This window comes from Sorex fumeus, unplaced genomic scaffold (assembly GCF_029834395.1).
Source record: "Sorex fumeus unplaced genomic scaffold, SorFum_2.1 ptg000098l, whole genome shotgun sequence".
Taxonomy (NCBI): Eukaryota; Metazoa; Chordata; class Mammalia; order Eulipotyphla; family Soricidae; genus Sorex; species Sorex fumeus.
In genome coordinates, this window is record NW_026606155.1 from 45417630 (window position 1) to 45443606 (window position 25977).

Sequence of the window (25977 nt, forward strand, 5' to 3'; positions counted from 1 at the left end):
TTTGCCTTGCATGAGGCCAATGTGAGTTCGATTCCCAGGTGGTCCTCTGAGCACTGCCAGAACAATTCTTGAGGACAGATCCAGGAGTAACCCTGAGCATCACTGGGTGTGTCCCCCAAACACACAAACAAAACTAGAGAAAAAAAATTTGCTGCAATAAATACCTGTGTTTAAATTCCATATATGAGCAAATATGCCTATAGGACATGATTCTAGAATTTGTTGGGCCAAAGGTTATGTGGTTCTCCAGCTTTGAGAGAGAGATGACTGTCAAATTGTCCTTGATGGAGGAACCAATTTAGATTCTCATATTAGAGTTCTTGTTTTCCCTTTCTTCTCATCAAGAGAGTATGTAATCTAATTTTTTGGCCCATGGTATTCAAATATGTAAGAAATGATAACAGTATTATTTTTATTTGTAGTTTTGAAAACATGAAGTAAGTTGAGGTCTTGAATATTTATGCTTTATCTCCTTTTCTGTGAACTGGTTTATATATATATAATTTTTCCTCTTTTTGCTCAGGACTTACTCCTGGCTCTACACTCAGGGGTAACACTTGGTGGGCTCCTAGAACTATATGGGGTAATGCAGATTGAACCCAGGTTGGCCGCAGTCAAGCACCTAACCCACTATACTTTTGCTCCCGCTCCTCCCAGTTCAGTTTTAATCTTATTTATTTGCAGGAACTCTCTTAAGATATTAGGGAGATCAACCTTTTAGAAAGTCACTGTCACTGCCCTCCCATTGTTCATCGATTTGCTCAAGCGGGCCCAGTAACATTGTGAGACTTGTTACTATGTTTGGCATATTGAATACGTCACGGGTAGCTTGCCAGGCTTTGCTGTGCGGGTGAGATACTCTTGGTAGCTTGCCGGGCTCTCCAAGAGGGGCGGAGGGATCGAACCCCTGTCGGCCGACCTGGCCTCGTGCAAGGCAAATGCCCTACCCACTGTGCTATTGCTTAACTAGTGGGTTTTTTTCCCCAAACATTTTTTAAAAATGAAAGTTGGCAGTATTCTAGATTTTATATTGTAATTGTTCGGGGGCTGGAGCGATAGCACAGCGGGTAGGGCGTCTGCCTTGCACACAGCCAACAGGCCGACCCGAGTTCGATTCCTCCACCCCTCTCGGAGAGCCTGGCAAGCTACCGAGAGTATTCGATATGCCAGACACAGTAACAACAAAGTCTCCAGTGGAGACGTTACTGGGCCCGCTCGAGCAAATCGATGATCAACGGGAGGGCCTTTACTTTACTTTTACTTATATTGTAATTGAAAGGTTTTTTTACACTACCAATTATTTTGCTTTAATTTTTACATTTGTCTTTGGTACATCTGGAACTTATTCCTATTGTAGAATGTGGGGTTTGGATCTAACATTTTGTTGTTGCTGGAGGCAAACCTGTCCCGTGGTGGTCAGTGGCCCATGCATGTACTCTACTGTGAGAGACACTTCCCTGGATCTGACAGCATTTTTTTTTTTTCCTTGCTGGCCCATTCGTCTGGTTGGGAAATTTTACTGGTGTCATTCTTGGATTATCTTTCACATGCCCGTGGATCACATTTCTGTTTGCCTAGCCCAGAAGATCACAATCCTGATGCCTGTAGAGACTAGGCAGGTTACATAAAAGGGTGAAGAGTGCCAGGTGGGGAGTATAGCCAATTGGAAATGGGATGGCATACTTTTCTAAAGAGGGCAGCCACTACCAGCTGCCTGCTAATTATTTCCTTGCAGTAAGACACAGTGTTGCCAGAGCTTTGCCAAAAGAAGCTGAAAATCCAGATTTTTATGTGAAATTTGATTTAAAAATGTAAACAATTGTGGGAGGGAGCAGAGCAATAGTACAGTGAACAAGGTGCATGCCTTGCATGTGGCTGACCTGGGTTCAATCTCCTGCACCCTATATGGCATTTCCCTGCACACCAGGAGTGTGGGGATCCAACATTCTCCTCCCTGCATAGAAGTATCCACTTTAAAAAGAAAATAAAATGTTAACTCTTAGGGTGCAGGGATCTGGTTTAATGTAGATCACTTGCCTTGCATGTGGGAGGTCCATTGAGAAAAAAATTATATAAATGTGATTTTTTAATATATATGTGGCCTTTTTATATATATGGCCTTCACTAAACCAAATGTGTTTGCAGGGATATATTTGACTCAGAGAAGGCTTCCAGTCTCCTCAGTTAAGAATAAAACTTCCTAATAACAACTTTACTCTCCTATAAGAAAATAATATTACAGTGTAGTAATTTGATAGTTTGATAGTTTATAGGTGCTATTTGGGAAAAGGAGAGAAAAGTGTAGACATTCTATGTAAGTATTTTACTCATGGAAAGATGAATTGGAAAAATACATGCAGTTCGCTATCCTTTAATTTATTGGAATGTGGATATGACTATCAGAGGATAGTTCAAATTCAGCAGACACTTGTATTAGAAAAATAAACTTCTTGATCCATATCCCACAGCTGCTTCCCTGTAAACAATGGCCCAGCCTTGCAATGGTTCTTGGAAGAGATGTAAGCCAAGGCACTGAAATTCTCCATACACCAGTTTTGGAACTGAAAACTCTGGGTACCCTCTGGAGGGCGGGCAGGCTGAGAATTGTCCCAGTTCTACAGATCCTGGAGCACCTACTGACAGCCTGGGAGGAACACACCAGATGAGATGGGAAAGTAGCATAGAAGCCAACTAAGCTCAAGAAACAAAAACAGTAGCACAGAAGGCTCAACTAGCAACAAACCACTCAAATCCTCAATGACTTTAATGGCCCACCCCATTGTAAGATATAACAACTTTCACAAATTTTCTTTTGTTTTTCCCCCCGACTAATTCTCTTAGCCATTTAGTTGAAATAAGCAATATAAATGATTTTGTGCCTGCTAGGGTGTAGGCTTGTAGGTGGGGATGGGAAACTAGGGACAATGGTAGAGGGAAGGTTACTCTGGTGGTGGGAAACAACTGTATGATGGACGACTTTGTAAACCATGGTATTTATTTATTTTTTTCCCCCTTTATTTTATTTTATTTTTACAGTTGTAGATTTACAATTTTTTGTGCTTGGGTTTCAATTATACAATGATCAGATACCCATCCCTCCACCAGTGCCCATTTTTCACCACCATGGTTAATATCCCTCCCATCCCAATCCCCCCATCCCCCCCTGTCTCTGTGGCAGGGCAATCCCCTGTGTTCTCTCTCTCCTTTTGGGTGTTGTGGTCTGCAAAACAACTGTATGATGGACAACTTTGTAAACCATGGTATTTAAGTAAAAAAAAAAATTAAAAACTTTAAAAAAAATTTAGGTATAGCTGACATTACTTTTTCTCAGTTTTTGTCCCATATCCAGTGGTGCTCAGAGCGTACTCCTGGCTCTGTGCTCAGGGATCGCTCCTGGAGGAGCTTAGCTAGTGGGTTTTTTTCCCAAACATTTTTAAAAAATGAAAGTTGGCCTCTGGGACCATGTGTGGTGTCAGGGATGGAACTTGGGTCCACACCGAGCAAAGCAAGTACTTACCCACTATTGCTCTATTGCCAGACTGCAAATGGTACCCGTTAGTGGGAAGGATGATTGCTCAACTACTGATCCTGTAACTGAAGGGTAACACAAATCTCTGATTTTTGCACCCTTTTTCTTCCTCACCTCCTGCACTGCTGGGGTGTGGGGGGGGGACAATCCTTCATCTTATTCGGGCTGAGTATCTTTAGTAGAATGAGGTGGTGCTAATGAGTCGTTCCTGTGCCCCTGTCACTCAGAAAAGATGAAGGTTAGGGCCCCCCCCCCCGCACCCCCCCCCCCGCTTTTTAATGTTTCTCCGAGTCTTAGGGACTGATGCAGGTTTTGTGGGCCCTATCACTACACCCTTTGGAGGGCACCATTAAGTAACAACAACAAAAGTGTAAGATCTGTAGAGTGTTTTACCAAAAAGGTACGATTCTCTGATCATAAGAGTGAAGTTCAAGTTGCACGTACGTCATCGTCATCTGCCTTTCCAGGTCCTACTGTGAGCTAAAGGGGCTTCAGTTTCCGGACCAGTAACTTGCTAGTTACGCTCACCTAGATATGCAGAGTAGGCATTTCACGCGCGGGGCACAAAGACACTCCGCGTCCGCCCCGAACGCCCCGAACGCTCGGCCCACTGGAGCCTGGAGTTCTCTAGAAGGCCCGTGTCCAAATGCAGTTTGCCTTGGGGTTCTCCGCAGCAGGCTCCTAGCAAGTCTCGGGGAAAGGCGGATCCCCCGTGGCCAGGCGCCCGCGCCTCTGCGCCCGGGTCCCCCACGCCCGGCCGGCGCCTCTGCCCGCGGCGCGGCGCGCATGCTCCGTGCGCCGGGGCTCCCGCGACCCACGATCCCGAGCTCCGGGCCAAGGGGGCGGGCCGAGCCGCTCCTGCTCCGGCCCGAAGCTCGGCGTCGGGCCCGCGGCGCTGTGCTCCGCTGCTGAAGGCGCGGCGGCCGCGGCCAGCCCCGTGCGCGCCACAGTTGCGGCTCGCTCGCCAGGAGCGCACGCCCGGTCGGTCCCCAAGGCCCTCTGGAGGTGACTCGGGCAGGCTGGGCCGGGCGGCGTCGCTGTTTGGGGAAGGCGGGGATGAGGCGATGAGAAGCCGCGCCGCCGCCGCCGCAGCCGCTCTGTGCCCGCAGCGGCCGTAGCGGGAGTCGGGGCGGGGGCGAGGCCAGCTGTACCCCCCGGCGGGCGGCGGAGCGAGACAAAGGAGGAGGAGCCGCCCGAGCGGCAGGCCTGCGCCGCCACGAGAAGAGGCCGCCGCCTCTGTCGCAGCCGGGGGTTCGCCCGGGCTCTCGAGCCGCCGCGCTGCGTCCGCGGGCGCCGGCGCTAGGCTGAGGCCGGCCCGGGCCGAGGAAGCCGCCCCCGGAGCCCCCTGCGCCCGCTCGCCGGCGCCGCCCCCGAGCCGCCTCGGCCGTGGTCGCGGCCCGGGCGGGAGGCGGCGGCCGCCGGCGAGGCGAGGCGAGGCGAGGCGAAGCGAGGCGAGGCGGCCCGCGCCCAGCCTGTCAGGCCCGGGGCCCCGGGCCGCTGCGGCTCGCGGGCCGCCCCCGATGCGGAGGCGCTGCCGCCGGGGCCATGCAGCAGGCGCCGCAGCCCTACGAGTTCTTCAGCGAGGAGAACAGTCCGAAATGGCGCGGATTGTTGGTGCCGGCCCTGAGGAAGGTCAGTGCGGGGGGCCGGGGCGGCCGTCGACGCGTGTGAGTGTGTGTGTGTGGGGGGGAAGGGGATGAGGAGGGGCAGGGGGGGTGGCGGGCGGCGGCGCGGGGAGGCGGGCGGGGCGCCCCATGCCATGCGCCCCGCCGACGTCCTAACGGGGAGCCGCGTCCTCTCAGCGCTGGCGCCCAGCGGGGCGGCCGGGCAGGGGAAGGGGTGGGGGTGGGGGGAGCCTCGTCTTGGCTGAGGGCGGGGAGGGGGGACGGCCCCTAGAAGAGGCCGTTTTTCTCCACTGGTGCGAGATGGGTGTGTGTGTGTGTGTGTGTAGTGGGGTGGGTTCTTCTGGCCTGGCCCCAGAAGGAGGACGGTTTCGCGAGGATTATAAAACTTCAGATTTCGTGTTGCAGCCCTTTCGCCAGGCAACTTCCGCCCTTGACCAATGTGTTGTCCTCAGGCTGGATTCGGGCGAGAGAAAGTCCCAGCGGTTGAGACCAGGTTTCGAAAACAAAAGACGCATTTCCAGACCGGGGAATGAGCTGTACTGGAGTTGTTGGGGAGGGGGGCACCCCCACCCCCCACTCCACCCGGGGAGCCAAGACTGGGGGACTCTTGCTCGAGGCGCTGCTTGTTTCCCCCTCCAGCAACGTGCAGATGTTTCCCGGGGGTGACAGCCCAGGGTGGCGCTCTCTGCCACCACTAAGTCTTAAGATCGGTTGAAAGGGTCCCACACAGACACAGCACCCCGCCCTGCGCGTGACCCACCAGAGGCCCCACCGATTGGTGAGAGGTTTCCCCTCTCCGTCGCTCAGTCACAACTCTGCACTTGGAAGCGCTCATCTTCCTGACTAACTAGCTCTTTGAGTCCTTGAAGTTTGCAGGGGGGGGGGGGGGGTTGGGAGGGGGTATGGGTGGTGGTGCATCTCTGCTGTTGCTGATGCTGGATTTAGGTCACAGTTGCACTGTACCTGTTTATCCTCTGCCCTTTGGTCCCGGGTAGACAGTTCAGGATGAGCGATCTGGGTGGGAGGTGAGGTTCCAAGTCTCCAAGCACAGCCCCGTGTCCCTTCGTGAAAAAATATCCCCGAAGAAGTTTTAAAATAACAGAGAATCAGTAAGCACGACATCCCAAGGCAGCATTTTGGAAAAGAAATCTTACTGTCTTCAATTCCTGGAACTTAACAAAAGTCTGTTCGTATGTTTATTACATTTCTAAAGGCAAGCACATTTCTTCGCAGAGTTGAGTTTCAAAAGGAAACCCCAAGTCATGTCTTTCTTCAAAGAAAAAAAAAGTTTCATGTATAGTTCTGGACCTTTAAACCAATAATTTAATTATAAAATTATCATTTTTAATGTAAGTGAAGAATTAAGTTACTAAGCAGTAAAAAGCTAGGAGAATGATCCTGAAGAAAAAAAAAATCTTTGAAACATTTGTGGAAAGTTAAGTGTGGTTGGTAAGTTCCAAAGGCAGAGTGGAACAAGAACTGGTGAAAGGGAGGTAGGAGTTAGATTCTGATAGTTCTTTTACATGATTATAATGAAGTTAGCCACTTTTAGAGTGAAATCTGTTCATACTGTATTAGCATTGATGGAAAACAACTCTTAAGTGTTACAGTATTTAAACAAACAAAAAAAAACTACAGCTATTTGAACACATTGGAGTGTACAGACATGCAGAGATGGTGAGCATCCTGTTAAAGGATAAAAAAGAACTGAGCAGAAAATTCAGCTATTTTAAATAGATGTTTAATACTTAATAATATTTAAATAGATGTTTCAGCAGTCAACTGAGTTAAAAATCTGAAAAGAAACAATATTTTTTTCCCCGAGAAATAAAGTAGAATCCAGATACTTGGAATAAACTATATTAAGTAACTGGTATACAACCCAAAATTATTAAATAAAAGAATTAGGGCCCAACTCCCACAGCTGTCCCCTTATTGACTCACCCACTGGCCCTGCTCTACAGATTCCCAACTAAATCTCTGAGGAGGTGCAGGCCAGGCAGCTAAAATTCATGGAAACACCAATCCCTGTGCCTGAAAACTCCTAGGTGCCTTCAGGAGGCCTGTAGGCTGCGTACTCCAACCGGCTGCCTCACCCATACCCCAGAAGCAACACAAAGCACTCAACTCTACCACTTCTAGAATATCCTTTGCAGAGATACCAGACTGAATAATTACAGGTAGAATTCTGGAGTCTTCTTAGAGTTAGTGTGGGCTGCCTCCCTCACCCCACATACTTTCAGAAGCCTCTGGCTGCTAGTCTACCTCCCACAGCTGCTGCCCTGTCAACTCATTGGTCCACCTCATAGATCCTGAAGTCTCTGGCCACAAATGTAGTCCCATAATACCTCCTAATTCCTCAATATTAAAATTTCAGTAGGAGAACATCAAATTAGATGGGAAAGTAACATATAAGCCACTTAAACTTGGCAAATAAAAACAATAATACAAAAGGCTCAACAGCAACATTCAGCATAAAAATTCTTAGACAAGGACTTAATCCTGTTATACATGAAAATGTATGACAATTTTCACATAAAATTGATTTTTTATACTTATTGATTTTAATACTGGAACTTTGTTATCTAATCAGTTTCAACTCTAGAATTGTGCAACAGTTGTGGCTTCTATCTACATTAAATAAAAAAAAATTTAAAAGATTAAAGAATTGGAATAATATGACCCATTCTCAGAGGAAAGTAAAATGAATATAAATCAACCCTAATTTGAGCCAGATGTTGAATTGATCAAAATATTAGGTATCTATTATAAATACATACAATGACGGAATGGGAAATCTGCTAATAATAATTATGAAATCTCAATAGAGAAATAAGATCTGCTTAAAAGAACCAAATATACGGTGTAGAACTGAAAATACCAGAAATTCACAATTCTCCAAACTTAATACAGTACTGGAAATTCATAATTCTTTCAACATAACAGAATGGAGATAACAAGGAAAGAAACAAACTTGGAAATAGGTAAAAAAAAATCATTCTTTTCTCCCATTTTTTATCTTCTGTAGATATACTGCTATTTTCCAAAGGGGGTTCTTTTCCTTTTATAGAAGTCCCTAAGTACTTCTTGGAGGACCAGAGGAAGTGAATTCCTGAACTGCTGTTGTCTGAAAAGCCCTTTTTTCCTCCAAATCTGTGGTAACCTAACTGGGTAGTAGTCTCTTGGTTGGGAGTCATTTCTATTCAATACTTGGTATAAATCATGTTAATTCATTTGGCTTACAGAGTTTTTGTGGAGAAATCTGACTGATAATCCTAATAGTGTTTCTGAATATGTGGATTTTTCACTTTCTCTTGGTTACCTTTAGGATTCTTTGACTTTTGGACAGCTTGAATATAATGTCTTGGTATTCATATGTCCAGATATTTTTTTTCTTGGAACTCTTTATTCAGGTTTACTAGATCTGGGTGTCTTGACTCTCTTCTGAGCTTGAGAATGTTACCAAAATAAGAATTTTGCCTACTTTCTCTCTTCTGGGACCCCTATGATGCAAATGTTATTTCTCTTCATGCTTTCCCAATGACTCTTAAGTTACCCTTACTGTTTTTAATTCTTATTTATGCTGCTCTTTAAAAAAAAGTTTTGGGTTACATCTGGCGGTGCTCAGGGCTTACTCCTGGCCCTTCACTCTGGGATCACTCCTGGTGGGCTTAGGGGACAACATGGGGTGCTGAAGATTGAACCGGGGCCAACCAGGTACAGGGCAACACCTTATCTACTTTACTCTATCTCCATTCTGATTCTGGTCTCTTTGGATGATTTCCACGACTTAATCTCTGAGCTTTAATGCTGACTTAATTTTCTGTTTCTTCCATTTTGCTTTTGACAAACTGTACTGTTTTTTAGTTAAACTGACACTTTGTTTGTTTCTTGGGTAGGTGTTTTTATTTGCTTTTAGGCCACACCTGTCAGTGCTCAGGGCCTACTCCTGACTCTGCTCAGGAATCACTTTGGTGGACTTGGGGACCATAGGGGGTGCTGGAAGTCAGCCATGTGCAAGGCAAAAGTACCCTACCCACTGTACTGTCAACTCAGGCTTCTGTTCCCCCTTCCCCCCTTACCTCTTTCCATTTGTTGTTGGCTTTGATGTTTTTATGACTAATGGTTGCACACATGCTTTGCTGTGATACTCACCTTTTCATTTTTTAGCTGAGTTGCTTTTGGCTACAGTGCTTATGGAGGTTAGCACTGTAGCTATGGTGTTTGCAAAGCTTGCCCTCATAGTTGAGATACACATCTTATGGTTGTGGTGTTTGCCAAGTGCTCACCGGGGACTGCACTTCCTAGCTGCAGTAGTCATGCGCTGGTTATAGTGCTCTTTGGGGATCACACCCCTTTTTTGTGATCCTTACAAATACCTGGCTGTGGTGTGGCTAGAAATAGTTCGTAATTCTAGGGATGCAGATTACAGAGCTGCCAAGCTCAAATAACAGAGCTGCCAATATTGGGATTTCAGGAATATGAACCTGTGACCATATGCTAAGCCAATGAACTAGTCCTGTGTCCTGAGCCACTGTTTTGTTTTTTGTTTGTTTTGGTCACACCTGTGATGCTTAGAGGCTAATTGCCATTGTTGCTTGGGGATTGAACCAAGGCTTTCTGCATGCAAAGCATGTTTGCTAGCCCTTTGAGCTATTTCCCTGACTTCCGTACTTTCTTCTTTAGCACTGTGATTTCTGTTTGGACATTATTCAAACATTCTCGAGCTTTTGCTGCCTTCATTGGAGATCTCTTCCATTCATCTCATTTCATTGAGCATCATTGAATTGTAGCCTTGAAGTCTTCTCTAGGCAGTTAGCATAACTGTCATCTATTTAGGAGATTTTTTTCAGCCTATTATCTTGAGCCAATGGTATAGGAAAGTTTCTCTACCTCCCCATTTTGTGTTCCATCATGTCCTGGGCAGGGGTGTGGGAATTTTCAAATGCTGTCTCCATCTCTGACTCTGAGTCCAAATGCACCTGGGTGGTGACCAGAAGTTTGAGATAGCAAGTATCTGTGCACCGTGTTCAAATAGCTGTCCTTTGTCAATTTGACCTTAGCATTGACCTGGTGCAGAGGGTATGAGGATTCAGGGGCCTCAATCCCAGCTGGAGGGGGAAAAAGTCTGGCTGGCTTTGGGTAAGCAAAGGACTATAGCAGAGGATCCCTTGTGAGGATCCCTTGCTGACTACTTTTGGAATTCTGCAGGGTGCTTTCTGTTTATAGGGGTGCTGCTTGTTTGTTAGTCATCTGTGGACTGGCAGGTACTGGGCCTGTCTGTGACTCTTAAGCAGTTTTGGTGTCTCTCAGCCCCCAGAAGGCTTAACCATTTGCAAAGGGTGGGTAGAGCTCTCTTCAGAAATTTGCCCCCAAGTGTCTATTACTAGACACATTGGAATGAGATCCAATGTGGTATCCACCATCATTGCTATCAGCAAGCTTGGAAGAGGTTGCCAGGAAGATGCCTGACAGTGACCATAAAACAAGTTTATACCTTGTAGTTTCTTACAACACTGCTGTAGTATTGTAGGTATAGGGTCAGGTTGGAGTATTGGTGACTGGCACACTGCCCCCAGCTCTCCAGAGTAAAGTTCTGGTCCTTAATAAAACTTCTTCCCTATTATTAATGGTTTGGGGCCCAATCAGCAGCGCTCAGGGATTACTGCCGGCTCTGTGCTCACGGATTATTCCTGGTGGGTTCAGGGGGACCTTATGTGGTGCTAGGAATTGAGCCTGGTTTGACTGTGTGCAAGGCAAGCACCCTACTGATCATACTTACTCTCCAGCCTAAGATAATAAAACTTTTAAACTATTTTAAAGTGCTATGATGAAAATGTATGTGCATATATTCCTTTAACTGAATGTTCTTACATTTTGGGGATAGATGCCAAGAAATGATATTGCAGGTGATATGGGAATTCTATTTCTGTTTTTTGTAGCAAGCTCCATATTTAAAGTTTCCATTCCAAATGAGTGTGGTAGAGAAGCCCAGGAGATACAGTAGTAAAGAAGTAAACAGTTACCTAAAAGATCAGTAAGGTTAATAAAACAAAAGGGGAGTCATTTGACCCAACTATACCTCTCTTGGGAATATATCCTGAGAGGCAAAAAAGTACAGTTGAAATGACATTTACAATTCAATGTTCATTGCTGCACTATTCACAATAGCCAAAATCTGGAAAAAAACCTGAGTGCCCGAGAACAGATAACTGGTTAAAGAAACTTTGGTACATAGACACAGTGAAGTACTATGCAGCTGTTAGAAAAGATGAAGTCATGAAATTTACATACAAGTGGTACTACATGGAAAGTATCATGCTAAGTGAACTGAGTCAGAAAGAGAGGGACAGACATAGAAAGATTGCATTCATCTGGATATAAAGTAACAAAATAGGAGACTAACACCCAAGAATAGCTGAGATAAATACCAGGAGGTTCACTCCATGGCTTGGAGGCCAGCCGCACATGCTAGGGGAAAAGGCAGCTCAGATAGAGAAGGGAGCACCAAATAAAGGGTGTTGGGAGGATCCTTCCAGGATGAGAGGTACATGCTGAAAGTAGACTATAGACCGAATATGATTGCCACTCAATGCCTCTTTTGCAAACCACAGCACCCAAAAGGAGAGAGAAAACAAAAGGGAATGCCCTGCCACAGGGGTGGGGTGGGATGGGGGGTGGGGGGGAGTAAGGGGGATACTGGGAGCACTGGAGGTGGAGAATGGGACTGGTGGAGGGATGGGTACTCATCATTGTATAAATGAAACCCAAGCACAAAAAATTGTGTTTGCAACTGTACCTCATGGTGTTTCACTGATTAAATAAATAAATACATTAAAAAAGGGGGGGGGAGAATCAGTTTAATATCTAGGGAAAGTTAGAATGGTACTTATTTTAGTGGACCAAGACTTGGTGAAAAAAGGTGAAACTCATAATGGCTATAGATAGATAACCAGATAATGGGAAGCCTCAGTGGGTTATTTATGCAACAGAATCATTAGATTAATTTGATCAAATTAATTACTCAAATCACTCCAAACTGAATGCTAAGAATGGGAAATCCTATGTATTTTTGAGCCATGAGGCCTTAGTTTAGATGTTCTAAAGCCACTGACCATAACAAAAGCTATAAGGAATCATTTGGAATTATACCAAACTCAGAATGATACAGTCTAACCTGAGGAGTTCAGTCAGAATTGCATTTGTAATATGTTTTAACTTGATGCATTTAGCTCCTTGTCAACCATGATTTAGTAGTGGTCTTCTATTTTCAGTTTAAATTTGGTATGGCATATTTGGAGCAATAGTATTCCATTAAAGTATTTTATGCTAAGCATTACAAAGCTTTACCTGTGTTACAATTTGACATAAATCAAGCTTATGACTTATATTATCCATGACTTCCTTCTCTTTCAAGGGAATAGTAGTTGATTATATCCTCTGTAGCTTGCATATTTGAATCTGGAAGTAATTTTAATGGAGCTAATGGATTTAGCATTATCTCATGTAAAGGTAAAGGTAAAGGCCCTCCCGTTGATCGTCGATTTGCTCGAGCGGGCCCAGTAACGTCTCCATTGGAGACTTTGTTGTTACTGTGTCTGGCATATCGAATACTCTCGGTAGCTTGCCGGGCTCTCCGAGAGGGGCGGAGGAATCTCATGTAGTTATGTTAAAAATTAACAACCTAAAATTTTTTTCCTCTTTTACATAAGAAGTATGATAGTGAGTAGAAAGTTTTTGAAATGTGCAAAACTTCATTGTAATGTATACAGATGAAACATCATGATGAAAATAATAATAAGATCTTTGAACTAGTGTTGTCTCCGGTAAGTTTTCAGTGTTGCCTCCTTTCCTAATAGAATTTTATTATTTTTTTCTTTCCCGGACTGCTGAACAGCTTTTGATAGTCGTTCTTTTCTTACTGCTTGAAATTCTTTCCTCAGTTGACTTCCAGGACACTGAACTCTGTTCCCCTGCCTTTACCCACTCCCCTGCCCCACCCCGGCCCAGCTTAAGGTCTTCTTTTTTTGTATATTCTGCTTCATCTTCACACTACATCATCTTGACATTTTTAGAGCTTAGTATTTAGACTTCTGTTTCTGTTTACAGTCATTTTCTGGGAGATACCATTACCTCACTTATCTTTATTAGATACCTAAATTTTTATTTATGGTTCAGACCTTGATTCTGAATTTGGTAATCAAACTAGATACTTTTACATAGAGGTTTGAAGTACATTTTGACCAACAGTGAGTCTTTCTCATGCCCTTAAAACTTGAATCTTTTTGTTGTATATAACCATAATCGTAAATGGTTATTCTGCCCTTCTAGTTGGACAAAATAAATTTAAGTTATTCTTTAGTCTTATCTTTTATAACATACATCTAATATGCTAGATAATCCTTTTAATTCTACCCTAAGTTATACCTGTATTCAGCTATGTTTTCTTTCTTTATGACCATTATCACATGGAACTAGTCACTGTCACCAGTGTCCTGGAGTATTAACGTAGTCTCTTAATTAGTCTTCTCTTTTCTACCTTTTTCTGTTCAGTCTTCTGTCAAAACAAGATCTTGTCATTCCTTTGTTTGAGCCTCAGTGCTTCTTAGACTGAAATTCAAAAGTACTGTGAATGACCTGCTAGGTCCTCCACAGTGTTACTGCTCTCCTTCCCTCTTCTACTTAGTATAATGCTTGTCACCCCCCCCTTTTCTTAACTTTATTCCTACCCATACAGATTTTTTTGTACCTGTATATAACACAGAGGTATATCCCCATTATCTCAGGATTTTTTTTTTGTAGGAGTACTGCTGTTTATTCAGCCACTGATTAGGTGATTGAATTGTGCATGAACTCCACCTTACTTTTTTTTCATTTTTTATAATTTTATATATTGAATCACCGTGAGAGCAGTTTTGGGTCCAAGTCTCGGTCATACAATGAAACACCCGTACTTTCACCAGTGCCCATTCTCCACCCCCATACCCCCATCTCACACCCTCCCCCTACCTCTGGGGCATATGATTTCCACATTACTCTCTCTCTACTTTGATCACATTCAATATTTTGACACCAGACCCACCATTATTATTTGAGATTTTACTCCAAACACTCAGATCTGAAAAGGCAACAGTAGACAATTTGTTTTCTATTGCTGGTTATGAGTAACATATGATGTCGTGTGGCTGCAGTAGTACCTGCGCGATTTTGAAATTCCAAAATTTTAACACTTAAATCTGGAGGAATTTCTGCCAAAACCTGCTGGGTTCCGAGATTTGCTCCTGAGTCTCTGGGATCATGGCCGTTAAGCAGCTTGATCAGGAGCCAGAAAGGCCGTTCGTGGGCAATGACTTGGGGTCTCGTTGGGGAGGACAGGACCAGCTCCACCCCCATCCCGTGAGGCCCAAAATGTCTTGTCACTGCGGGTCCAAACCTTACTGTCCAATGGCCTCTGGAGGATGATGGCCACCAAGCCGCCAGGGGGAAGCAGGCAGAGGGACAACACCCTTTTCCCCCTGGGGTGGCCCGGTGACAGTAACCTACTGTGTGGTCCGGACGCATTTCTGCCAAAAGCCTCTGGGTTTCGAGATTTGTTTCTGAGTCTCTGGAATTGTGGCCATTAAGCAGCTTGATCAGTAGCCAGAGAGGCCGTTTGTGGGCCATGACTTGCAGTCTCATTGGGGTGGGGAGGACAGGACCAGCTCCACCCCCATCCCGTGAGGCCCTGCGTATCTCGTTACTGCGGGCCCAAACCTGACTGTCCAGTGGCCTCTGGAGGATGGTGGCCACTGGGCCACCAGGGGGAACAGGCCAAGGCACGAAACCTATTCCCACCTGGGTTGGCCTAGCACCGGTAACCTACTATAGGGACCGGATGCATTTCTGCCAAAAGCCATTGGTTTTCAAGATTTGTTTCTGAGTCTCTGGGATCACGGCCATTAGGCAGTTCAATCAGGAACCAGAGAGGCCATGTCTCCAATTATATAGCTGAGCTGGAGGTGCTTTGTGGGTGTGTTTTTCACATACCTAACTTTTGGCCACTTACTTTCTTGGTAAACTTTGCCCCAAGTTTTTGGGGTCTGGCCAAAGGCACAGCAGCAATTTTGGGGTATCTGAAGTCTGAAGGCGCCATCAGGCTGCTGATGTACTTGCCTCAAAGGTACAGATTGACCTGCTGTCAGGCACCATACCCCCTTATCTCAGGATTTTTTGATGTCTCTTCTGTCTAAGACAACTTTCTCTCAGATGATTGGATCTTTTAAGTACTTTTAGATATTCAGCAAACATTTCCTTCCTGACGAGGTCTTCTCTTGCATCCTATCTAAAACTGCTGCATCCCTGCTTCCAGAACATTCCTGTGTAAATGTTCACAACATGACTCAGTCCAAGTTTATCATCTTCCATAAACTTAACATCTACAGAAGATATGGTATACCCAGTTCTCTATCCTAAAGCCTAGTCATCATGTTTCCCTTTCCTCTTATTCATACAGTCAACACTGAGTCTTTTTAATTCTTTCATTGAAATTAGGTTTCTACATTTTTCCTAGAATTTAAACATTGTGGTTTATAAAGTTGTTCATAATACAGTAACTATAGACATTCATTGTTCTAAAACCAGCACACACAGTGACTTTCCCTTCAGCATTGTTCCCATTTTCCCAACCACAGTCTAGTACTGCCCCCTTAGCAGGCACACAATAATTTATTTTATATTGCTTATTAAAACTAAGTGGCTAATGGAATTATGAAAAATACTTGGAGTGAAAGAAAATTTGTGAAAATTGTTCCCTCACCACTGTAGTCATAAAGTCCTTATCTGTGGATTTACTAAGCTATTTATTGCTAGTTGAGACTTCTGCAGTATTGTTTTTATTTTTTTAATTTAGTTGGCTTCTATGTTACTTTCCCATTTAATTTGGTTTGTTTGTTTCTATACTGGGGTGTTGGGGCTGGAGCTATAGCACAGCGGTAGGGCGTTCGCCTTACAAGCGGCCAACATGGCCGACCTAGGTTTGATTCCTCCGCCCCTCTCGGAGAGCCCAGCAAGCTACCGAGAGTATTCGATATGCCAAACACAGTAACAACAAAGTCTCCAATGGAGACGTTACTGGGCCCGCTCGAGCAAATCGACGATCAACGGGAGGGCCTTTACCTTTACCTTTATACTGGGGTGTCAGTATTGTGGAAATGAGAGGTGTTGTGTGACCACATAGTGGCTTTGTGGTCTAGAAACTTCAGGATCTGTAGAACTGGGCCAATGGATGAGTTGATACAGCAGCGGTGGAGGCTGTGGGATATGGGATAGTTTGTTTGTTTGTTTGTTTATTTATTTTTTTTATTATATCCCCTTAAGCATTTTAAGTTAAATTCTTTAAATGTTCATACTAAGTTTAGATAGTTGTGCTGTAAATATTGATTTTGTTGTTGCTTTGGGGGCCATACCTGGCTGTACTCAGGCTTACTCCTGGTTCTGTGTCCGGGATCACTCCTGTTGGGAATCTGGGAACTGTATGTGTTCCAGGGATTGAATCCAGGTCAACTGCATGCAAGGCAAGCATCATAACTGTTAAAGTATCTTTCCAGTCCACAAATACTGATATTTTAAATTTTAGACGTTCAATGTTTAATTATCTAAGATATAAAACTAAAATATGAAACTATAATAATGTCCATAATTCATTCTTATAAAATATACATGACAATCTATTTTTATGTTTGAAAATCCTGGATGGTGCCTGGGAATAGCTCAGTGGTAGATGTGTGACGTGGTGAGTTTGATTTTAGTACTTCCCTGAATTGTCAAGTGTCAGTCTTCCAGGACTGACTTTAAGTATCTTTGGCACCTCTACAGAGTGCCTATCTCTGGTGCACCACAGTCAAGTGTGTGTATGTATACAATGATTAAAGTGTACAAGTAAGTATGTGAGCATCACAACTGTGTGACATGGTCTCTTGTTACCTTGTGACCTCTTCTTGTTATTCTAACAGCAATATAATAGAATGAGAAGGGGAGGGGAGAAAAAAATTAAACATTTCTAAATAAGTTTCTAGATGTCTTTATCCCTAATTTGTTTTTATACTTTTCTGTAACAGAAAAGTCTATATATTGAATTTTTTCCTTTTTTTTTCTTTTCCAACTTTAGTTGTCTACGCTTTAAGCACTGTGGTTTACAAAACTTTCAGTACCACACCCTCTATTAGAATGTCCACTTCCCTCCACTTTCATCCCACTGTCCCACCACCCCCGAATTTTTTTCAAATTTCCCCTATGATAATAAAACTTTAAAACTCAGCCTTTCTTTTGGATTGTTATTAATCACCTATGGTTAATTAAAAGAATATAAACAGTAAAATTTTAAAAACAATCACAGAGTTTCATTGAATATGAATTACTCTGTAACATTTATGTACATACTTACTTTCTTTTATTTATTTATTTTTTGTAGGAGTACTGCTATTTATTCAGCCACTGATTAGCTGATTGAATTGGGCATGAACTCCACCTTAATTTTTTAATTTATCTTCTTTTTATATTTATTTATTGAATCACTGTGGGAAAAGTTACTAAGCTTTCGGATTTAAGTCTCGGTCATACAATGATCAAACACCTTTCCCTTCACCAGTACTCATTTTTCACCACCAAGAACCCCAGTATACCCCCTCTCCCACTCCCCAAATGCCTGTGAGGCAGATGATTTCTACTTAACTCTTCTCTACATTGATTACATTCATTATTTCGACAAAAGATGCACCATTATTGTTTAGAATTTTCCCCCAAACAATCAGAATTGCTGAAAAGACATTGTGAAATATTTTGTTTTCTATAGCTGGTTATGAGAATCATATAATGTCATGCAGCCACGATTTTGGATTTCTGCAAAGAGCCAGATAATTACGAGATTGGTTTCTGTGTGTCCGGTGTTATGGCCTTGCCGGAGAGCCACTCGTGAGGGGTAACTCATGACCTCGGTAGGGCATGAAGGACGAGCCGGTACCGCCCCCTTCCCATGAGACTGCAGTTGCCCCTTCACCTCTGGCTCGTACCTGGCTTTCCTATAAGCTCTGAGGTGGCGACCACCTTGCTGCCAGGGAGGATAAAGGCGAAAGGGAGCAACACCCTTTCCCTCCTGGGGAGGCATGGTGCCATAGTTTAACACATGGTCCATTCACTTTTCTTCTGCAAGCTGCTGGGCTCTGGACTAAGCCCTTTTGCCTCTGGAGCCATGGCTGTGCCAGAGAGCCGCTTTTGGGGGGCAACTCATGACCTCGGTAGGGTGTGAAGGACGAGCTGGTACTGTCCCCCTTCCCATGAGACTGCAGTTGCCCTTTCACCGCCGGTTCATACCTGGCTTTCCAATAAGCTCTGAGGTGGCAGCTACCTTTCTGCCGGGGGGGGGGGGGGGGGGAGGCGGAAGGGAACAACACCCTTTCCCTCCTGGGGAGGCATGGTGCCGTAGTTTAACGCATGGTCCATTCACTTTTCTGCCGCAAGCTGCCGGGTTCTGGATTAAGTCCTTTTGCCTCTGGAGCCATGGCCATGCCAGAGAGCCGCTTGTGGGGGGCAACTTGTGACCTTGGTAGGGACCTTGTGGGGGGCAACTCGTCCTTGGTAAGGACGAGCCAGTACCGCCCCCCTTTACATGAGACTGCAGTTGCTCCTCACTGCCGGCTCTTACGTGGCTTTCCAATAAGCTCTGAGATGGCGGCTACCTTTCTGCCAGGAGGGGGGAAAGGCGGAAGGGAGCAATACCCTTTCCCTCCTGGGGAGGCATGTCACCGTAGTTTAACAAATGGCCCATTCACTTTTCTGCCACAAGCTTCCGGGTTCTGGATTAAGTCCTGTTGCCTCTGGAGCCATGGCCATGCCAGAGAACCGCTTGTGGGGGGCAACTCGTAACCTCGGTAGGATGTGAAGGACGAGCCGGTACCGCCCCCTTCCCATGAGACTGCAGTTGCCCCATCACCACCGGCTCATACCTGGCTTTCCAATAAGCTCTGAGCCGCCAGCCACCTTGTATGCAGTCCAGATGCATTTCTGCCAAAAGCCGCTGGGTTTCAAGATTTGTTTCTGAGTCTCCGGTATCATGGCTATTAGTCAGCTTGATCAGGAGCCAGAGAGGCCGTTTGTAGGCGGCGACTCAGGGTCTCGTTGGGATGGGAAGAAAGAGTCGGCTCCATCCCCGCGTGGTGAGGCCCCATGTGTCTCGTCACTGCAGGCCCAAACCTGACTGTCCAGTGGCCTCTGGAGGATGGTGGTCACCAGGCCGCCAGGGGGAACAGGCCAAGGCATGAAACCTATTCCCACCTGGAGTGGCACAGCGTCAGCAACCTACTGCAGGAACAGGACGTATTTCTGCCAAAAGCCTTTGGGTTCCGGGATTCGTTTTTGAGACTCTGGGATCATGGCCATTAAGCAGTTCTATCAGGAACCAGAGAGGCCATGCCTCCAATTATATAGCTGAGCCGAAGGTGGTTTGTGGGTGTGTTTTTCACATACCTAACTTTTGGACATTTACTTTCTTGGTAAACTTTGTCCCAAGTTTTTGGGGCCTGGCCAAAGGCACAGCAGCAATTTTGGGGTATCTAAAAGTCTGACGTTGCCATTAGGCTGCTGATGTGCTCACCTCACGAGTACAGATTGACCTACTGGCAGCACCCTGCTTACCCCTCCCCCCCGCTTACTTTCTTTTAAAATTAATTCATTTGGTGGGTTAATATTACTTATTGTAAGCTCTTGCTGGAGGAAATCAAGATGCATCACTTCTATTAGTAATTTCTTTGTCTGCAGATGTAAATCCTGAGAACACTTATTAACAGAATAATTTCAAGCATTCAGACCCTTTTATTAAACTTTTGAAAAATTATATGTTAAAATCGATATAGTGATCTAACAAAAGAATTATTCTTAATGGGCTCTCAGCCAGCAAGTCAATTAGATTTTCTTTCAGTTTTGTTTAAAGCAAAAAATTGGTAGCAGTCTGGCTTGTAAAATGATTAGTCACCTGTTTACCAGTTATTCACTTTTTCATTTTAGCCTTTTCAGGACTTGTCAAATAATAACTTTCACTTTTTACTTAGTGGTAGTACTTTTTTATCTCAACACATCCAAGAAAGATTGGAAAGTTAAAAACAATATTAACTTTACTACATCTTAGCCACGAGAGTGTTTAGTGATTTTTTTAAAGCCTATCTATCACTTCTTTGTTTTGTTTTGCTTTGGGGTAAGGGTGGGGGACAGCCTCGTTCCTGACGCCCCATTCGCTCTCAACGGAACGACCATCTCTGAATGCAACAGCTATGTGTACCTAGGTCGAGAGGTCAACATGACAAATGACCTGGCACCCGAGCTGCGCAGGAGGAAGAGAGCAGCTTGTAACGCCTTCAAGAACGTCGAAGAAATAGCTAAGAGGACGAAGAACCTCCGGCTCCGGGCACATCTCTTTGATTCCACTGTTCTTCCTGCATTAACATGTGCCTCAGAGACCTGGGCCCTACGCAAACAAGATGAGAATGCCATTCAGGTCTCCCAAAGAAGAATAGAAAGAGCTATGCTTGGAATATCACGTTTCACTCAAATGAGAGAACGAACCCGGAGTTCTGACATCCGTCAACGATCAAGGATCAGGGACGCTGTCTCATTTGCCAAGGTGTCAGAAATCAGATGGGCTGGTCACGTAATGAGATTTAAAGACGACCGTTGGACTAGAGCTGTTACTGATTGGATTCCACGGGATGTCAAGAGACCGCGTGGCCGCCCACCTACCAGATGGTCAGACTTCTTTGTCAAGATCATGAACGATCGGTTTGAGGCCCTTCATGTTCCCGGAGCGAACAGATGCCATTGGGCTACACTAGCATGCGACAGGGACAAATGGAGACGTTACTGGCGCCCGTTCGAGCAAATCGACAACTAACGGGAACTTAAGTGATTAAGGGTGGGGGACAGCATCCTGTGGTGCTCAAATACTATGGATGGATCTTTTTCCTGAGACCACCATCTCATCTAAGACTTGGGGCCTTCTTCAAGGCACATATAATTGTTGATACAGTCAGTTTTCGTGGCTGTTCATCTAAAGTCCTCAGTTGCTAGAGATACCTCCATTCCTTGTAATGATCCTGCTTGTAACATGTGTTAATGTACATACTGCTCTTCTTTTTTGCTTCCAGATCCTCTTTTCAAGTCTCACCACATTTAGATCAGGCCCTTTTGATGAACTCAAAGTCAACTAAGGACTTGAGTAACCTTTACTATATATGGAACCTAGATCCCGATGGTGATGTCCTGTCATATTCATATCATATTCATGTCCAGCTCCAATCAGGGAGAGAGAATCTTGGGAATCATCTTAGAATTCTGCCTGCTTTATTAAAAATAACCACCAATATAATATAATTGGTAAGGTCAGTTTTAATGTTTATTAAAATTGAAGCTCAATTTTATTAAATATGCTTAATATAATTAATGACATATAAGTGTATTTAAAATATTAAATGTTTATTGACTATCATTTAAAACTGACCAAACAATCTAATATTTGTCTTCAGACAAAATCTGTTGATTTTAATAGCCTTTTGTTGCACTTAGTAGTTCTTGGTGCACTTTAATTGTTCTTAGGGCCTTTCCCCCTCAGCAGGATCTATTTTTTGACAGTAAAGGATGGAAGAAACAATTTACTGAAATGAAAGATATAATGATTTCTTTGGCTTAGCCTAGAGTTAATTTTTTATTATATCTGAGGGCACTACAACGCAGAGAGATACAGGGTAAGTCAGAGGTCTGGCTTTCTTCAGTAAAATGAGATTTATGAAAGGAGAGATGGGAAAGGAGAACCTGGTTTACTCCTAAGGTGCAGTTAGTCACCTTGTCAAGCAGTTCTTTCTGGAATAGTGCATATATTTGTTTTTTGTTTGGTTTTTGAACCACATCTGGTGATTCTCAGGGCTCTGCACTCGGCAATTATTCCTGGCAGTGCTTGGGGGACCATACGGGGTGCTGGGACTGAAGTAGGTTAGGGTCAGCCATGTGCATGACAAGTGCCCTACCTACTGCACTATATCTCTCTAGCCCCTCATACAATAATTTTGATTGTCAGGCTTTCACACTATCACTATCACCCCGTTGTTCATCTATTCGCTCAAGCAGGCCCAGAAACGTCTCCATTCGTCCCCGTCACGTGCTAGTGAGCCTGATGACATACTGGGGGCTCCTTCAGGATCAGGGGAATGAGGACCATTCATTGTTACTGTTTTTGACATATCGAGTCAGGCTCTGCCGTGTGGGCAGGATACTCTCGGTAGCTTGCTGGGCTCCCTGAGAGGGATGGAAGCTTTACCTTGGAGATTTTGCAAGTGCAGTTCTAGACCATTATAGTAAAGCAAATATCATAGTAATGTTTTGGTTTCCCAAAGCATATAAAATTGATAGTCACATCACACTACTGTTTGTTTAATGTCCAGTAATACTATAAACTCTAAAAATTCACATGCCTTAATTAAAAAGTACTTCATTACATTCATCTGAACTGTTAGAAAAATGGCACCAGATACAGTATCTGAAATATGGTATCTGTGAAGTTCAATAAAATTAAATATAGTGTGTAGTAAATAACATGAGTGTTTTTATGGCAGTCTTAAGCTTTGAACAAAACATTTTTTTATCACTTTTTCTGCTTTTCTCATAAAGAATATTTATTTGTAGTAACAAGCAAAAAGATAATGATCCTAGAATATGAGGACTGGGTAGTTTTCTATGTTCAATTTATTAACTACATCACTTAGTTTAGACACTAAGGTCCTAGGACAGAGACTTCAAAATGACTGCTCAAAAAATTAAAAATTATCTTACTTCACTGGCCTATGAGATGATTTAATAGATTGCTTTCAGAGGGTCAGAAATCAAATGCTTTACCAGGAAGATAACTCAAAGCGATGGAACCAAGATTGCTGTGACCCAGCTGAATACAAGGCAAGTGCCTTACCATCTGTACTGTCTCTCTGATCCCATATGTAATCATTTTATTCCCCAATTATAAATATTTATTGACTGTTACTTTACAGTTTTTGTTTTTCACAGATTCTTTTTTTTTTTTTTTGTACCTTAATACTGCTACCACTACCTTTACAGTTACAACCAGTTCACATATTTAACAGCTTAAGAGTTAGGATGTCAGTCTTAAGAAAAAAAAAAATAGTGATTAAACATCTGGATTTAGTGTAGATCCTTTGACCACATGTCCCCAAGTCCTATTTAACTATAGCATCATTAGAAACATACTCTCTTTGTTTAAACAATTTAGAAAGGTTTGGTAAGAATTGCATGAGCAGTTAAAGAGAAAAAAGCTTCTGGTACTCCGGAAGAGTAAGAGATCACAGGAAAGGTTTCTTGGACTTAATTATTCCTGATAAGATGAGGCTTAATATGCATGGGATTGCAAATGATCCCTCTCCCAAATAAAAATTTTGAGAAGGCAGCCCAGGTGCTTGTAATAATAAAGACATAGTATGAGAAAATTATAGGACATATTTTGGGGACTTAATATTAATTTTTTTTGGTTTGAAGGAAAACTGTATGCTAGTGGTGGGAAACAGGACAGGAAAAGTAGCAATATGAACTAAACTTTGTAGACAGGAGTATACAACTTCTTATCATCTTTTGTTTTATATGTATTTTTATTTAAGAATATAGTTCACGAGGCCAGAGACATAGTACACGGGTAGGGTGTTTGTCTTGAAAGCATTAACCTGGGTTCCATCCTCGCCATATGGCACCCTAAGCACCCCCATGAGTAATTGCTGAGTGCAGATCTAGGAGTAAACCCTGGTTGCCCCAAAACAAAAAAACCAAACAGAAAAAAAGAGAAGAATCTAGAAAAGGAAGAGCACAATAAGCTCCACTTAAACAACAAAAAATGAAACTAGAAATATAAGAGCAGAAATCAAATTTGAGAACAGACAAATAGAGAAAAAAAATCAATAAAACAATTTTTGAGATACCAGCTGATTAATAAACAGCTAATAGGACTGAAAAAGCAAAGAAATGAGACAAGTCATCAGTATCAGAAATGAAGATTTTATTATAAAGCCCCTCCTCCCAAAATATTAGATCATAAAGAACTTTTCTGAACACAACTTCTTAAATTTGAATGAGGGACTGGAGAGAAAGTATAGAGGGTAGGGTACTTGCCTTGCATGTGGTTAACCTGTTTTCAGTCCCTGGCATATGATCCCCAAGCCCATCAGGAGTGATTTCTGAGTGCAGAGCCAGAAGTAATCCCTGAGCACTGATGAGCATGACCCACATGACAAAAACAAAAACAAAACCACCAACCATACAAAACCAAAAAACAACTTGGATGAAAAAAAAGCCTATTCTTTAAAAATTACAGACTGCTAAAACCTATCCAAATAAAGTAAATAGAATAGTCCTAAAATACTTTCAACAGAGAAGGTCAGTTTTACCATTAACAGTTTTTTTAATTATATTTTGTGTTGTTTTTGTTTTTTTACAATTTTTTGTTATTTAATACCTATAAGAGGGTTCTTTTAAATATGATGCTTTGCTTTTTTCTCCTGATGCCTTTAGATTCCTTATCTTGAGTTTTAAAAATTGCAGTAGTACTTAATTTTATTGGTCCCCCCCTTTGTTATTGTTTTGGTGATGGGGTGACAAACATGTCTAACTCTGGTGTTCACACATCTACTTATGGTGTTGATTGGGTTCACATACTTAGTTGTGGTGCTTGCACAAATGTTTGTTGGGAATTCACATTCTTTAGTTGTGTTTCTGTGTATTCTGGTTGTCATTCTCACTAGGGGTCACACCTCAGTTGCAGTGCATGCATACCCTTGCTTGCAGTGGGCTGGAGCTCATGCAGCACAGAGGGTCCCAGGGTGTAGAGCAGTAGGGACAGTGTTTATCAGACTCATATCCGTCCTCCTGATCTTTGAGTTTTGCCAGTTTAATTATAATGTGTCATGGACATCCATTCAGATTATTTGGCATGAAACTCTGAGCTTCCTAAATCTGGGTAGCTAATTGCCTGCTCAGATGGGTAAATACTCAGCTATTATTTCCTCAAATTTCTCACTCAAAACCCTTATGACCTGTGATCCTTCTCTTGGTATTAGACCATCTTAACTAGCTTTTATGTTATCCTTGTTAGGTATGGGGGGGTGGTATACTGATACTGGTTTGGGTTACACTGAGTTATACGTAGGACTTAAAAAACTTTTTTTTAATTGAATCACATTGAGATACACAGTTACAAAGTTGTTCATGGTTGGATTTCAGTCATGCAATGTTCAGCACCCTTGCTTTCCTTCACCATAGTACATTTGCCACCACCAATGTCCCCAGTTCCCTCCTATACCCCCCCATCTGTGACAGACATTTCTCTCTCTCTCTTTCTCTCTCTCCTCTCTCTCACTCTCCTTTTGGGATTATGGTTTTTAATACAGGTATTAAAGATTATTATGTTTACCCCTTTGTCTACTTTCAGCACTCAGATCTTGTCTAGAGTCATCATATCCAGTTATCCCCGTCATAGTGGATTTCTTAATTCTTACTGCCTTCCCCTCTCCACCACTTGTAACAAGCTTCCAATTGTGGGACAGTCCTCCTGGCCCTTGTTTCTACTGTCTTTGAGTATTAGTCTTATAATATATATCACTGTATCACTGTTATTCCGTTGATAGTCGAATTACTCAAGCAGTACCAGTAATGTCTCTATTCCTCTCAGCCCTGAGATTTCAGCAGCCTCTTCTAACTCATCTTTTCCCAAAGATTGGAGGCTCTTTCAGGGTCAAGGGAATGAGACCTCTT

At 43.4% G+C, this 25977-nt stretch overlaps 1 protein-coding gene across 2 annotated transcripts in view; it reads left to right on the forward strand.

Moving 5' to 3' along the window:
* Positions 1-4970: 4970 nt before the first annotated feature.
* SOS2 (SOS Ras/Rho guanine nucleotide exchange factor 2) overlaps positions 4971-25977 on the forward strand; it is a 109201-nt gene continuing 88194 nt past the window's right edge. For both annotated transcript variants that reach the window (XM_056134293.1, XM_056134294.1), the window contains exon 1: positions 4971-5161. In XM_056134293.1, the coding sequence (XP_055990268.1) occupies positions 5075-5161 (87 nt within the window). In that variant the 5' untranslated portion in view covers positions 4971-5074. The remainder of the gene's footprint in view (positions 5162-25977) is intronic.